Genomic DNA, 16,163 nt, shown 5'->3' on the forward strand with positions numbered 1-16,163 from the left:
CCTCCCCACCCCCTGGCCCTCCCCTCCCCTCCCGTTGCCTGTACGTGGGACCAGACGGATGCTCACTGGTGAGAATGGTTCTCCGCTTGCATTGTTCCTCCACGCCTCCTTGCTTCTTCCCGGACACCGTGTACGGAGTTTCAAAGACAAACCGCGCCACATTGTGGTTCCTCTCAAAGGGGGTGGTCCGCTCCTGCAGCTCTTTCTCATCGAAGTACGGCTCCACAAACGTCACCTGAATGTAGGCAAACTTCTGGTCCAGGCTCTTTGTGTTCACCTGCACAGTGAAAGGCAGACGGACAACAAAGCAATGTTAACTTTCTGCATCTAGGGATTCCAAGATGCTGGCAAGTGGGACCAGTCCGGTATGACAATTGGTTAGCATGGGCAAGATGGGCTGAAGGGCCTGGATCCATGCGGTACAGCTTTATGACCCACCAACATAACACAGCGTATCAACGATGATTTATCTAATTTCAAGTAACTCCTATATTACTCCGCCCCCTTCCCTCCCCAATCCCTCCTCGTCCCCACCGTTCCAGCAGCAGCTCCACTGATTATATCCCTGAATTCCTGTAGTTAGCACACGCTCCCCAGCTGCAATGAATCATGATGCACTCCACCCTTGACGAGGTCATCTGATGCCAGGCCCCGTTTTGTTCTGGCCATCTCTACCTTTCAGTCAGAAGAAAGGTCCCCACCCATCCAGATGTTGCCTGACCCGCTGAGTTACTTCAACATTTTGTGACTATCTGTAGAAAAAAATAACTTACTGTCCTGACTTTGATGGTATTGCTCATCATAAACTTAGCTCAGCATGACAATACACAATAGGTGCAGGAGGAGGCCATTCGGCCCTTCCAGCCAGCACCGCCATTCAATGTGATCATGGCTGATCATCCCCAATCAGTACCCCGTTCCTGCCTTCTCCCCATATCCCCTGACTCTGCTATTTTTAAGAGCCCAATCTAGCTCTCTCTTGAAAGCATCCAGAGAAACGGCCTCCACCGCCCTCTGAGGCAGAGAATTCCACAGACTCACCACTCTCTGTGAGGAAAAGTGTTTCCTCGTCTCCGTTCTAAATGGCTTACCCCTTATTCTTAAACTGTGGCCCCTGGTTCTGGACTCCCCCAACATCGGGAACATGTTTCCTGCCTCTAGCGTGTCCAAACCCTTAATAATCTTATATGTTTCAAGGAGATGCCCTCTCATCCTTCTAATCTCCAGAGTGTACAAGCCCAGCCGCTCCATTCTCTCATGGACTCGGTGAACTGAAAGATCAGTTTCCATGCTGTATTTAGAGTCTTAGAGTCATACTGTGTGAAACAGGCCCTTCGGCCCAACTTGCCCACACTGGCCAACATGCCCCATCTACACTAATCCCACCTGCCCGCGTTTGGTCCATATTCCTCCAAACCTGTCCTATCCATGTTCCTGTGTAAATGTTTCATAAATGTTGCAATAGTCCCTGCGTCAACTACCTCCTCCGGCAGCTCGTTCCATACACCCACCACACATCATGTCAAAAAGTTACCCCTCAAAATCCTATTAAATCTTTCCCCCCCCTCACCCTAAACCTATGTCCTTTGGTTCTCGATTCTCCTTCCCTGTGCATCTACCCAATCTATTTTTCTCATGATTTTAAATACCTCTAGAAGATCACCACTCATCCTCCTGATCTCCAAGGAAGAGAGTCCCAGCCTGCTCAACCTCTCCCTGTAACTCAGGCCCTCGTGTCCTGGCAACATTCTCATAAACCTTTCCATCCTCTCCAGCATAACAACATCTTTCCTATAACATGGTGCCCAGAGCTGAACACAATCTCATCACACAGCCATCTCTGGCAATGATTTATACTTTAATAGAAGGTAGACAAAAATGCTGGAGAAACTCAGCGGGTGAGGCAGCATCTATGGAGCGAAGGAATAGGTGAAGTTTCAAGTTGAGAGTCTTCTTCAGACTGATGTGGGGGTGAGGGGGGGGGGCGGGAAGAAGAAAGGAAGAGGCGGAGACAGTGGGCTGTGGGAGAGCTGGGAAGGGGAGGGGAAGGAGGGAGAAAGCAGGGACTACCTGAAATTGGAGAAGTCAATGTTCATACCGCTGGGGAGTAAACTACCCAAGCGAAATATGAGTTGCTGCTCCTCCAATATACGGTGGGCCTCACTCTGGCCATGGAGGAGGCCCAGGACAAAAAGGTCGGATTCGGAATGGGAGGGGGAGTTGAAGTGCTGAGCCACTGGGAGATCTGGTTGGTTATTGCGGACCGAGCGGAGTTGTTGGGCGAAGCGATCGTTTAACGTAGTTTAGAGATACAGCAGGCAAACAGCCATCCAGTGATCCCCGTACACTAGTTCTATCCTACATACTAGGAATAATATACAGAAACCAAATAACCTCCAAACCTGCAGGTCTTTGCTTCCTACAGAAACGATCATAGGCCCATTGAGCATTTTGTCAAAAACATTCTTCCGTCACCGTTGTAATGAGTTCATAAACCTCGTCAATGCGCTTGTTCATGTTGGTCAAGGAGAAACACTGGGTGCATGAGTCACACAATGTTAGCAGGCAGGTCGGGCGAGTGGTTAAAATGCCAATGGCATGTGGATTTTTACAGCAACAAGATTGCAGTTTAAGATTAGAGGGGTTATGTTACAGGTGAGGCCACACCTGGAGTATTGTACACTGTACCAACCCCCTCTCCTGAACCAGGATGTAATCAATACACAATACACAATAGGTGCAGGAGTAGGCCATTCCGCCCTTCGAGCCAGCACCACCATTCAATGTGATCATGGCTGATCATCCCCAATCACTTCCCCGTTCCTGCCTTCTCCCCATATCCCCTGACTCCGCTATCTTTAAGAGTCCTATCTAGCTCTCTCTTGAACGTATCCAGAGAACCGGCCTCCAGCGCCCACTGAGGCAGAGAATTCCACAGACTCACCACTCTCTGTGAGAAAAAGTGTTTCCTTGTCTCTGTTCTAAATGGCTTACCCCTTATTCTTAAACTGTGGCCCCTGGTTCTGGACTCCCCCAACATGGGGAACATGTTTCCTGCCTCTAGCCTGTCCAAAAACCGCACACAATATTCCAGGTGTGGTCTCACTAGGGCTCTGTACAACTGTAGTACCTCTTTAATCACACTGGGACAGACAGGAGAATCAGCAGGTTAGTTGCTGGGAATGACAGGGTTAATACGATACGATAGGACTTTATTGATCCCAGGAGGGAAGTTGCTCTGTCAACAGTCATAAAAACACAACATAGATGAAACATGAAATTAAAGTGAGAGTGGAAAGGATTGTGGGTGTGTAAAGATTGGGGGGGAGGGGAGGGGAGGGGGGGGGGATCAGTCTCAGTCTAGCCCACGACAGAAGGGGGAGGAGTTGTACAGTTTGATAGCCACAGGGAAGAAGGATCTCCTGTGGCGTTGTGTGCTGTATCTTGGTGGAACCAGTCTGTTGCTGAAGGTGCTCCTCAGGTTGACCAGTGTGTGATGGAGGGGGTGAGCTGTATTGTCCAGGATGCTCCACAGTTTGAGGAGCATCCTTGGAACAGAACGTTGGATCTACTGTCGTTAGACTTGTGGATAATCATTTTATTCTCTAATCAAGAGCCAGATTGTTACCTATTTAAGTCTGTTACGGATGGTGGTGGGTGTATGGAACGAGCTGCCACAGGAGGTAGCTGAGGCAGCTATGAAAACACCATTTAAAATATACTTGTTTAAGAAGGAACTGCAGATGCTGGATAAATCGAAGGTAGATAAAAATGCTGGAGAAACTCAGCGGGTGAGGCAGCATCTATGGAGCGAAGGAAAGAGGTGACGTTTCGGGTCGAGACCCTTCTTCAGACTGATGTGGGGGGGGGGGGGGGGGGGGGGGGGGGAAGGAAGGAAGAGGCGGAGACAGTGGGCTGTGGGAGAGCTGGGAAGGGGAGGGGAAGGAGGGAAGAAAGCAAGGACTACCTGAAATTGGAGAAGTCAATGTTCATACCGCTGGGGTGTAAACTACCTAAGCGGTATGAGATATGGGAAAAAAAGGTACTTGGACAGGTGCTTGGGTAGGATAGGTTTAGAGGGATGTGGGCCAAATGGGACCAGTATAGATGAGGCATCTTGGTTAGCATGGACGGGTTGGGCCAAAGGGCCTGTTTCCGTGCTCTTTGACTCTGTGACTCTATTAATGGTAAAGGAAAGAGTGGGTGGAGATGGCTGACTCACTTCTGGGCTTTGACTTTTAGTCAGAGGTACCCAGTGGAAAATTGTCACCCTTTAGTTGAAAACAAGAACAAAAAAAGTCCCAAAGATAGACACAACGTGCTGGAGTAACTCCTCGACTTCCTCATCCACAGACCACAGTCTGTTCGTATTGGTGGAAATGTTTCAGCCTCGATAACAATCAGCACGGGAGCACCTCAAGGCTGCGTGCTCAGCCCCCTGCTGTACTCACTCTATACTCATGACTGCGTAGCCAGTCACAGTGCGAACTCCATCATCAAGTTCGCTGACGACACCACTGTTGTGGGACGTATCACTGATGGGGATGAGTCAGAGTATAGTAGAGAGATCGAGCATCTATCCATATGGTGCCAGCGCAATAACCTGGCCCTCAACACCAGCAAAACCAAGGAACTGATTGTGGACTTTGTAAGGAGTAGGAGGGGGACCCACAGCCCCGTTTATATCAACGGGTCGATAGTTGAAAGGGTCAAGAGCTTCAAATTCCTGGGCGTGCACATCTCTGAAGATCTCTCCTGGTCCGAGAACACTGAAGCAATTATCAGGAAAGCTCATCAGCGCCACTGCTTCCTGAGAAGATTACGGAGAGTCGGTTTGTCAAGGAAGACTCTCTCTAACTTCTACAGGTGCACAGTAGAGAGCATGCTGACCGGTTGCATCATGGCTTGGTTCGGGAACTTGAGCGCCCTGGAGAGGAAAAGACTACAAAAAGTAGTAAACACTGCCCAGTCCATCATCGGCTCTGACCTTCCTTCCATCGAGGGGATTTATCGCAGTCGATGCCTCAAAAAGGCTGGCAGTATCATCGAAGACCCACACCATCCTGGCCACACACTCATCTCCCTGCTACCTTCAGGTAGAAGGTACAGGAGCCTGAAGACTGCAACAACCAGGTTCAGGAATAGCTACTTCCCCACAGCCATCAGGCTATTAAACCTGGCTCGGACAAAACCCGGTTTATTAATAACCATTTTCTGTTATTTGCACTTTATCAGTTTATTTATTCATGTGTGTATATATTTATATTATGGTATATGGACACACTTATCTGTTTTGTAGTAAATGCCTACTATGTTCTGTGTGCTGAAGCAAAGCAAGAATTTCATTGTCCTATACAGGGACACATGACAATAAACTCACTTGATCTGTAGAAATGGAATGGGTGATGTTTCAGGTCAGGACCCTTCTTCAGACTGGGGGGAAACGGAGGCTAGAAAAGCCAGAACAAACCAGAACCGGCAACATGTCCCGACCCGTTCTCACCTCCAGCTCCCCCCCCCCCCCCCCCCCCCACACCCCAGCTCACCTCTATCCTTCAGTCTGAAGAAGGGTCTCGACCCGAAACGTCACCTATTCCTCCTCCCCGGAGATGCTGCCTGACCCGCTGTTACTCTAGCATTTTGTGTCTATCTTCGGTGTAAACCAGCATCTGCAGTTCCTTCCTACACAGGAAGTCCCATATCCAGGCAGAGCCTCCACGTGACCCCGGAGGCTGTAATTTCCCCGTGTGTGCACTGGGATTGTTGTCTGTGACTGAGACAAGGGCAGGGGTGAGACCAGAGAGATCGCACCCAAACCACAAACAGCACCGAACTCCGTCTGTAACAGCAGTGATGCAGGAAATACATCGCGCTCACAAGTTAAAGGAGGAGAATTCAGCCATTCGGCCCATCGAGTCTACTCCGCCACTCAATCATGGCTGATCTCTGTCCCCTAATCCTATTTTCCTGCCTTCTTCCCCTACTGTAACCCTTGAATGAATGAATAAGTCTATTGGCCAAGTATTCACATACAAGGAATTTGCCTTGGTGCTCCGCCCGCAAGTGACAACATGACATACAGTGTTTAGAAGGAACTGCAGATGCTGGAAATCGAAGGTAGACAAAAGTGCTGAAGAAACTCAGCGGGTGCAGCAGCATCTATGGAGCGAAGGAAATAGGCAACGTTTCGTGCCAAAACGTTGCCTATTTCCTTCGCTCCATAGATGCTGCTGCACACGACATACAGTGACAGTTAGGAATGACACATAAAACGTTAAACATTAATAATAAAACATTATTGATTAAACATGTGAATTAAATAAAATACCAGAGCAAAAGGAGGCTACATGTTTTTGGTTATTGAGTAGAGCTACTACTCGTGGGAAAAAGCTGTTTTGTCACCCGCTCTAATCAAGATTTTGTCTATCTCTGCCTTAAAAATATCCGCCGACTTGGCCTCCACAGCCCTCTGTGGCAATGAGTTCCACAGATTACTAACCTCTGACTGAAGAAGTTCCTCCTCACCTCCTTTCTAAAAGTATGTCCAATGTCTGAGGCGTTGGCCTCTGGTCCAATGTTTAACGAAAATTTAGTTTAGTTTAGTTTAGAGATACAGCGTGGAAACAGGCCTTTTGGCCCACCGTGTCCGCTCGGACAAGCCAACACCCCGTACACAAGTGCTATCCTACACACTAGGGACAATTTACAATTCTTAATGAATCCAATTAAGCTAAACATCTTTGGAATGTGGGAGGAAACTGGAGCACCCGGAGAAAACCAACATAGTCTCAGGGAGAACATGCAAACTCCACACAGACAGCACCCGTAGTCAGGATCGAATCCAGGTCCCAGAATATAAGTTCACTGGGATATCTGTCCAAAATATTGAATATAAAATGACAACAGGCATAACATGACGGTCAGCATTCAGAACCTTTTTTTCCCCAGGTGAAAATGTAAAAGACTAGAGAGCACAGCCTCAAGGCGAGTTATTATTAAGGGGTTGGACAGGCTAGATGCAGGAAGATTGTTCCCGATGTTGGGGAAGTCCAGAACAAGGGGTCACAGTTTAAGGATAAGAGGGAAGTCTTTTAGGACCGAGATGAGGAAAACATTTTTCATACAGAGAGTGGTGAATCTCTGGAATTCACTGCCACAGAAGGTAGTTGAGGCCAGTTCATTGGCTATATTAAGAGGGAGTTAGATGTGGCCCTTGTGGCTAAAGGGATCAGGGGGTATGGAGAGAAGGCAGGGATGGGATACTGAGTTGGATGATCAGCCATGATCATATTGAATGGCGGTGCAGGCTCGAAGGGCCGAATGGCCTACTCCTGCACCTATTTTCTATGTTTCTATGTTTTACACAGAGGGTGGTGGGTGCCTGGATCACACTGCCGTGGGTGGTGGTGGAGGCAGACATGATAGTGGCATTTAAGCGACGTTTAGATAGACACAGAGTATGGATCACGTGCAGACTGTGGAGATTAGTATAACTTGTTCATCGTGTTATATAAATGTTGTAGTGCCTGCCTCAACTACCTCCTCTGGCAGCTCGTTCCGTATAACGACCACATTCTGAATAAAAATGCTGCCCCTCGAGTTCTGATTAAACTTTTTCATCTGTGTCCTCTGGATCTTGATCCCCTATCCTGGGTGAACGACTGCTCATTCATCCGATCTATTCCCCTGATGATTTTATACACCTCTACAAGTACACCCCTCATCCTCCTGCGCTCCAAGGAATAGAGTCCAGGCCAGCTCAACCTCTCCCTGCTGTTGTGGCCCTCGAGTCCCAGTGAATCATTCTCTGTACTTTTTCCCAGTGTGACTAAAACAATATGTTTGTCTGAACATTTGTCTGAAGAAGGGTTTCGGCCCGAAACGTTGCCTATTTCCTTCACTCCATAGATGATGCTGCACCCGCTGAGTTTCTCCAGCAATTTTATCTACCTTCGATTCTCCAGCATCTGCAGTTCCTTCTTGAAAACAATATATTGGATAGACAGAGACGCTGGCTCCCATGGTAACGGCAATGTTGACAGAGCTCTCCAGGTTAATCACAATGAAGGGGATTCACAGGGGGACGCATTTGTTTGTGTGTGCAGTCTAATTATACATGACAATAAATACAGTTACCTACCAATCATCCTCACTATTCAGCAGCCCAGATAATCTAGGTTCTGATGGAGCCAATTCAGAATCAGTAGTGCAGGAGTTACTATTTGTGTAGAACCTGTTTTGCAAAAAGCCGTCCCTCCATAAACAGGAGGTAATGGTCGACTTCAGGAAGCTGCACATTCCCCAGTTTGCATTGATGCTGCCGAACTAGACATTGTTATGAAGTTCACATTCTGAGGAGCCAATATCACCAACAACTTCTCCTGGACCACCCATGTTGAAGCAACGACCAAGAGAGCACACCGACGCCTCGACTTCCTTAGAGGGCTCAGGAAATTCAGTAAGTCCCCTACAACTCTCATCAACTTCTACAGATGCGCCGTAGAGAGCATTCTATCCAGATACATCACAGCACGGTTTGGGAACAGCTCCATCCAAGACAGGAAGAAATTGTAGTGAATTGTGGACGCAGCCCAGACCAACCTCCCTTCCATTGACTCCATTTATACCTCATGTTGCCTCGGCAACCCAGCAGCATCATCAAGGACCAGTGAATGGAGGAGCCTGGTTGGTAAGTTTACGGATGCCACTAAAATTGGATAGCGAAGGTGGTTATTTAAGAAGATTACAATGGGACGATCGACTTTAGACTGGGTCAATGGGCGGAGGAATGGCAGATAGAGTTTAATTCAGATAAATGTGAAGTGTTGCATAGTTGGACAAACCAGGGCAGGACATTCTTGCCATAGAGGGAGTACAGAGAAGGTTCACCAGGCTGATTCCTGGGATGGCAGGACTTTCATATGAAGAAAGACTGGATAGACTCGGCTTGTACACGCTGGAATTTAGAAGATTGAGGGGGAATCTTAATGAAACTTACAAAATTCTTAAGGGGTTGGACAGGCTAGATGCAGGAAGATTTTTCCCGATGTTGGGGAAGTCCAGAACAAGGGGGTCACAGTTTAAGGATATGGTGAAGTCTTTTAGGACCGAGATGCAAATTTTTTTTTTCACACAGAGTGGTGAATCTGTGGGATTCTCTGCCACAGAAGATAGTTGAGGCCAGTTCATTGGCTATATTTAAGAGGGGGGTTTGATGTGACCCTTGTGGCTAAGGGATCAGGGGGTATGGAGAGAAGGCAGGTACAGAATACGGAGTTGGATGATCAGCCATGATCATATTGAATGGCGGTGCAGGCTTGAAGGGCCGAATGGCCTACTCCTGCACCTATTTTCTATGTTTCTATGTTTCTAGGACTTACCCAGTAAACAGCTGGTCCCTGGGGAAGAGAACTCAATATGTCTCATCATGTTATAAACACATTAACGCATTAATAAACACTGAAGTACTCAAAAATAAATACTATTAACAAAGTCAGCTCTTTACCCACAATCCAGCCTCCCACTCCTCGATTTCATCCACATCTCACGCTACCTCAGAAAGCAAGGACCACTCACTCTTCTCCCCTCTCCCATCGGGCAGAAGCTACAGAAGTTCGTAAGCGCACACCACCAGACTCAGGAACAGCTTCTTCCCTGCTGTTATCAGACTAGTAAACGGAGCTCCCATCAGCTGAAGGTGTCGTCACGATCTCCCAACCTACCTCATTGCAGCCCTTGCACTTTAAAAAAAAAATCAGCGCTTTCTGTGTAAGTGAAACATTATAATGCTGTGAAACAATATTGTGGTGTTTTTCATTGGCTGTTGTACTGGTGTACTGTGGGTAGATTGAATACATGCAGTGTATGGTCTGTCTGGATAGCCCACAATGAAAGCTTCTCACTGGATCTTGGAGTGCAAGACAATAATAAGGCAGTACTAATGGAGACTTGTACTGTGGGCAGTCATGTTACACAAGCGGTCTGGATACTGACACAATCATTGATTCCTCAATTTTTAGTTTTACTTCAGAGATATAGCGTGAAAACAAGCCCATCGGCCCACTGGGTCCGTGCTGACCAGCGATCCCCGCACATTAACACAATCCTGCACACACCAGGGACAATTTACACTTATACCGCCAATTGACCTGTACGGAGGAAGCCGAAGATCTCGGTGATAACCCACGGGGAGAACGTACAAACTCCGTACAGACGGCACCCGTAGTCGGGATCAAACCCGGGTCTCTGGAGCTGCAAGCGCTGTGAGGCAGCAACTCTACCGCTGCGCCACCGTGCTGCCCGATGTGTTTGATAAGCTGGAGTTGCCACTGGGGTGAGCGATTGTCCACACAGGGACAAGGGCAGAGAGGTTACAGAGTGCCACAAAACACCTTGACATGTCATGAGCGATTCATGCTTTGTGCATGATAATTATGCCTGGCTGAAGCAAAAGCATTGCATGGGAAAAGTTTAAAAAGGAACTACAGATGCTGGAAAAATCAAAGCTAGACAAAAATGCTGGAGAAACTCAGCGGGTGAGGCAGCATCTATGGAGCAAAGGAATAGGTGGCGTTTCTGGTTGAGACCCTTCTTCATACTGATGTGGGGGTGGGGGGGGTGGGAAGAAGAAAGGAAGAGGCGGAGACAGTGGGCTGTGGGAGAGCTGGGGAAGGGGAGGGGAAAGAGGGAGAAAGCAGGGACTACCTGAAATTGGAGAAGTCAATGTTCATACCGCTGGGGTGTAAACTACCCAAGCGAAATATGAGGTGCTGCTCCTCCAATATACGGTGGGCCTCACTCTGGCCATGGAGGAGGCCCAGGACAGAAAGGTCGGATTCGGAATGGGAGGGGGAGTTGAAGTGCTATACGGTAAAATGATCACGTGGGTATTGATTACGGTAAAATGTAATCACACAGACTATGAACAAAGCTGATAATTGCAACTGAACACACAGTGCTGGAGTAACTCAGTGGGTCAGGCAGCATCTGTGGAGAACATGGATAGGTGACGTTTCACAGAGTGCTGGAGTAACTCAGCGGGTCAGGCAGCATCTGTGGAGAACATGGATAGGTGACGTTTCAGAGTGCTGGAGTAACTCAGTGGGTCAGGCAGCATCTGTGGAGAACATGGATAGGTGACGTTTCACAGAGTGCTGGAGTAACTCAGCGGGTCAGGCAGCATCTGAGGAGGGAGTGGACAGGTGACATTTTGGTTTCAGACTACACAAGGGTCTCGACCCATTCCCTCCAGAGATGCTGTGTGTAGCAAGGAACTGCAGATGCTGCTTTAAACTAAAGACACACACACACACACACAAAGATGGAGTAACTCAGCAGGTCACAGCATCTCTGGACCTCCACAGATGCCGCCTGACCCACTGAGATCCTCCAGCACCTTAGTGTTTTGTTCAAGATTCCAGCATCTGCAGCCTCTTCTGCCCCAGAAAGGCATCTGGATATCGTCACAACTTGCCCCCAAGGCACTCTGAAGGCTGCTTACAATGCAGACTCAAGCTTTGCAGACAAGGCAATGTCGAGTTAACCTTAAAGGACAGGGAATAGTGAATACTCAGTGGGTCAGTCAGCATCTGCGGGGAGAGGGGAGTCAACACTTTGCCATCAATGAGCCTTCACCAGTTAGAACATGGGAGAGTACAGCACGAGGTGGCCCTTCGGCCCACAATGCTTGTGCTGAACATGATGCCAAGACCATCGCTTATCCCCCTGCCCATGATCCATACAACTCCACTCCCTGCATATCCACGTGCTGGTCCAAATGTCTTTAAACCACCAATATCGTATCTGCCTCAAGCACTGGCCCCAGCAGCACGTTCCAGGCACCCTACACCTGCTGTGTTAAAACAATCACCCCGCTCATCTCCTGTACACTTTATCCCTCTCACCCGACAACTGTACATAGAAACATAGTAAATAGGTGCAGGAGTAGGCCCTTCGGCCCTTCAAGCCTGCACCGCCATTCAATATGATCATGGCTGATCATCCAACTCAGTATCCTGTACCTGTCTTCTCTCCATACCCCCTGATCCCTTTAGCCACAAGGGTCACATCTAACTCCCTCTTAAATATAGCCAATGAACTGGCCTCAACTACCTTCTGTGGCAGAGAATTCCACAGATTCACCACTCTCTGAGTGAAAAATGTTTTTCTCATCTCGGTCCTAAAAGATTTCCCCCTTATCCTTAAACTGTGACCCCTTGTTCTGGACTTCCCCAACATCGGGAACAATCTTCCTGCATCTAGCCTGTCCAACCCCTTAAGAATTTTGTAAGTTTCTATAAGATCCCCCCTCAATCTTCTAGTCTTGGATATCTCCCACCCTGGGAAAAACGTTCTGAACTAATCTCTAAATCTAGTATTGTCTAACTTACCTATGCCTCTCATAATTTTACATATTGTTCTTAGATAGATTTTAAATACTTTTGTACACTTTGTATATAGTTCTGATGTAAACCCTGTTCCTCACAAGCCACCCGACTTGCTATGTTTCTAACGTTCTATTTTTACATTCCAGCACCTGCGATTATTTTAATTGTCAGACTTCAGGGATACAGCACGGAAACAGGCCCTTCTGCCCACTGAGTCCGTGCCGACCAGCGATCGCCCCGCTCACACACACACACACACACACACACACACACACACACACACACACACACACACACACACACACACACACACCAATGTACAATTTACAGAAACTAATGAAACTGCAAACCACGCGGTCACAGGGAGAACGTGCAAACTCCTCACAGACAGCACCCGTGGTCAAAATTGAACCCTAGTGAAGATTACTTGATTGAAGGAAGGATGGAATTACTCAGTAGGTCAGGCAGCATCTGCGAAGGGCGGAACAAAGCTAGTATTTCAGTTTGGTAATAGTTCTCTCTCTGCACAGACACTGCCCGACCTGCTGAGTATTTCCAGCACTCTTGGTTTGGTGTTAAAGGTTTTCCAGGATCCACGGCCTTTCTCCGGTCAGTTACCTTGTTGGAATCCTGAATGATTTTCACGTTCTCCGCTCCAAACTTATCACCGTACAGTTTGAGGAGTCTCTCCGAGATCTCGGGCAGTTTTGTCAGCTTGGGCTCCTTGTAGATGTACTCCTTGCCATCCTCCTCTTCAAAGAAGGCCTATAGAACAGAAGGGCAATACGACCACAACGGTGTTTAGGTTTTTTTTAATTTAGAGAAACAGACCCTTCGGCCCAACGAGTCCGTGCCGACCGCCGATCACTGGTTCTATCACATACAAGAGCGACAATTTATTGAAGCCAATTAACCTGCAAACCTACGTGTCTTTGGAATGTGGGAGGAAACCAGAGGACCTGGAGAAAAGCCACGTGGTTACTGGGAGAACGAACAGGCAGAACCCGTAGTTAGGATCAAAGCTGGTCTCTGCCACCGTGCCGCCCCTGAAAACCAATCCTGGGTGAATGGTGTCATAAGGTCATAAGTGATAGGAGCAGAATTAAGCCATTAAGCCCATCAAGTCCCCCTCTCTCTCCCTCGTCTGCTCCGTCATTCGATCATGTCTAATCTATCTCTCCCTCCTAACCCCATTCTCCTGCCTTCTCCCCATAACCCCTGACACCCGTACTAATCAAGAGTCTATCTATCTCTGCCTTAAAAATATCCATTGACTTGGCCTCCACAACCGTCTGTGGCAAAGAATTCCACAGATTCACCACCCTCTGGCTAAAGAAATTCCACCTTATCACCTTCCTAAAGGAACGTCCTTTTATTCTGAGGCTATGACCACTAGTCCTAGATTCTCCCACTAGTGGAAACATCCTCTCCACATCCACTCTATCCAGGCCTTTCACTATGCTATAAAGGTGCTGCCCTGTGTGGGAGCTTGAGGCACCTCCAGCCCGTCGCATGTCCTGGCCAGGAGGGCTAGCATGAAGGGCGCTGAGGTGGCTGCCACCCTTGTGATGGGATGAATAGTCCGAGTCCAAAGACAAGATCACAGTAGATCACACCCAGACCCAGCCACAAGTGCCCAGAGCAGGCAAGGTGCACACAGGCCACCTTCAAGTTGAAAAAGGTGCAGAGAGGATTTACGAGGATGTTGCTAGGCCTCGCGTACATGAGCTACTGGGAGAGGTTGAGCAGGCTAGGACTTTAGTTAGTTTAGTTTAGTTTACAGATACAGCGCGGAAACAGGCCCTTCAGCTCACTGGACCCGCTCCGACCAGTGATCCTCGCACATTAACACAATCCCGCACGTCTTTAGAGTGTGGGAGGAAACCGAAGATCTCGGAGAAAACCCACGCAGGTCACGGGGAGAATGTACAAGCTCTGTACAGACAGCACCCGTAGTCGGGATCAAACCCGGGTCTCCAGCTCTGTATTCGCTGTAAGGCAGCAACTCTACCGCTGCACCACTGTGACTGCCTTGGAGCGCAGGAGGATGAGGGGTGTATAAAATCATGTGAGGAATAGGTCAGGTAGATGTACACAGTCTCTTGCCCAGCGTAGGGGAATCATGAACCAGAGGCCATAGGTTTAAGGTGAGGAGGGAAGAGTTAATTGTTTACACAAAGGGTGGGTGGGTGGGTGTATGGAACAAGCTGTCAGAGGAGGTAGTTGAGGCTGGGACTATCGTAATGTTCAAGAAGCATTTGGACTGGTCAATGGATAGGATGGGTTTTGAGGGATTATGGGCCAAATGCAGGTAGGTGGGACTAGTGTAGATGTGGCATGTTGGTGGGTGTGGGCAAGTTGGGCTGAAGGGCCTGTTTCCGTGCAGTGTGACAATGACCTGCATCACCCACACCTGCCACTTCCTGCAGCATCACTGGATCCCCACGGCCCCATCACCCCACCACAACCAGCGAGCAGTGGTCAAAGGTAGACAAAAATGGTGGAGAAACTCAGCGGGTACAGCAGCATCTATGGAGCAAAGGAAATAGGCAACGTTTCGGGCCGAAACCCTTCTTCAGACTGATGTAGGGTGGGGGGTGGGGGGAGAAGAAAGGAAAAAGGAACGGGAGGAGCCCAAGGGCTGAGGGAGAGCTGAGAAGGGGAGGAAACAGCAAGGGCTACCAGAAATTTTAGAATTGAATTGGAGTTTATGCCGCTAGGGTGCAGACTGCCCAAGCGGAATATGAAGTGCTGCTCCTCCAATTTGCGGTGGTGCTCACTCTGGCCGTGGAGGAGGCCCAGGACAGAAAGATCGGATTGGGAATGGGAGGGGGAGTTGAAGTGCTGAGCCACAAGGAGATCAGGTTGGTTATTGCGAACAGAGCAGAGGTGTTCGGCGAGATGATCGCCAAGCCTACGCTTGGTCTCACCGATGTAGATCAGCTGACACCTAGAGCAGCGGATGCAATAGATGAGGTTGGAGGAGGTGCAGGTGAACCTCTGCCACTACTGTCCGCCTCATTGGTGACCCTTGCACTATCCTTGATCGGACTTTACTGGCTTTACCTTGCACTGAACGTCATTCCCTTATCATGTATCTGTACACTGTGAACGGCTCGATTGTAATCATGTCTGGTCTTCCTGCTGACTGCATAACACACGACAAAAACATTTCACTGTACCTCGGTACACCCGACAATAAACAGGCCAAAACTGAACGGAACACTGACCTGCCCATAGAAGGCCACGCGGAAAAACGTGCCCAACAGCCGGCGGCCCGTGCGGCCGACCTGAATTATCTTCTTGTAAGCTTCGTTCAAGGTGTTGTACACGAAGGCCAGCTTCTAAAATACAGAGATGAGGACCAGTCAGCAAGTCCATGAGATCCGAAGTAATACTGCGCAGCAGTTACTGGGTAACAATGCGCGAGAATCAGAGTAATAATGTGCGGGAATCAGAGTAATAATGTGTGGGAATCAGAGTAATAATGTGCGGGAATCAGAGTAATAATGCGCGAGAATCAGAGTAATAATGTGCGGGAATCAGAGTAATAATGTGTGGGAATCAGAGTAATAATGTGCGGGAATCAGAGTAATAATGTGTGGGAATCAGAGTAATAATGTGCTGAGTCACAGTGACCCGCTGAGTTATTCCAGCACTCTGTTGTCGTGGGGATTATTACTCTGGGCTGACACACATGGGATGATACATTCGGAACCTGTGTTCATGCTGCCGAACGCCTCAGTGTTTCAGTGGTGGGTGTCTGGTGTTTGTCAC

General features: G+C 48.5%; 1 protein-coding gene across 1 annotated transcript in view; it reads right to left on the reverse strand.

The window, feature by feature from the left end:
• Window positions 1-16,163, reverse strand: part of LOC116979321 (dedicator of cytokinesis protein 11-like) — a 179,473-nt gene that overhangs the window by 22,792 nt on the left and 140,518 nt on the right. The window contains 3 exon segments of the mRNA XM_033030927.1: window positions 67-277; window positions 13,005-13,151; window positions 15,617-15,730. Of these exon segments, the coding sequence (XP_032886818.1) occupies window positions 67-277; window positions 13,005-13,151; window positions 15,617-15,730 (472 nt within the window).

The sequence above is a fragment of the Amblyraja radiata genome, chromosome 12, assembly GCF_010909765.2.
Source record: "Amblyraja radiata isolate CabotCenter1 chromosome 12, sAmbRad1.1.pri, whole genome shotgun sequence".
NCBI classification, from domain to species: Eukaryota; Metazoa; Chordata; class Chondrichthyes; order Rajiformes; family Rajidae; genus Amblyraja; species Amblyraja radiata.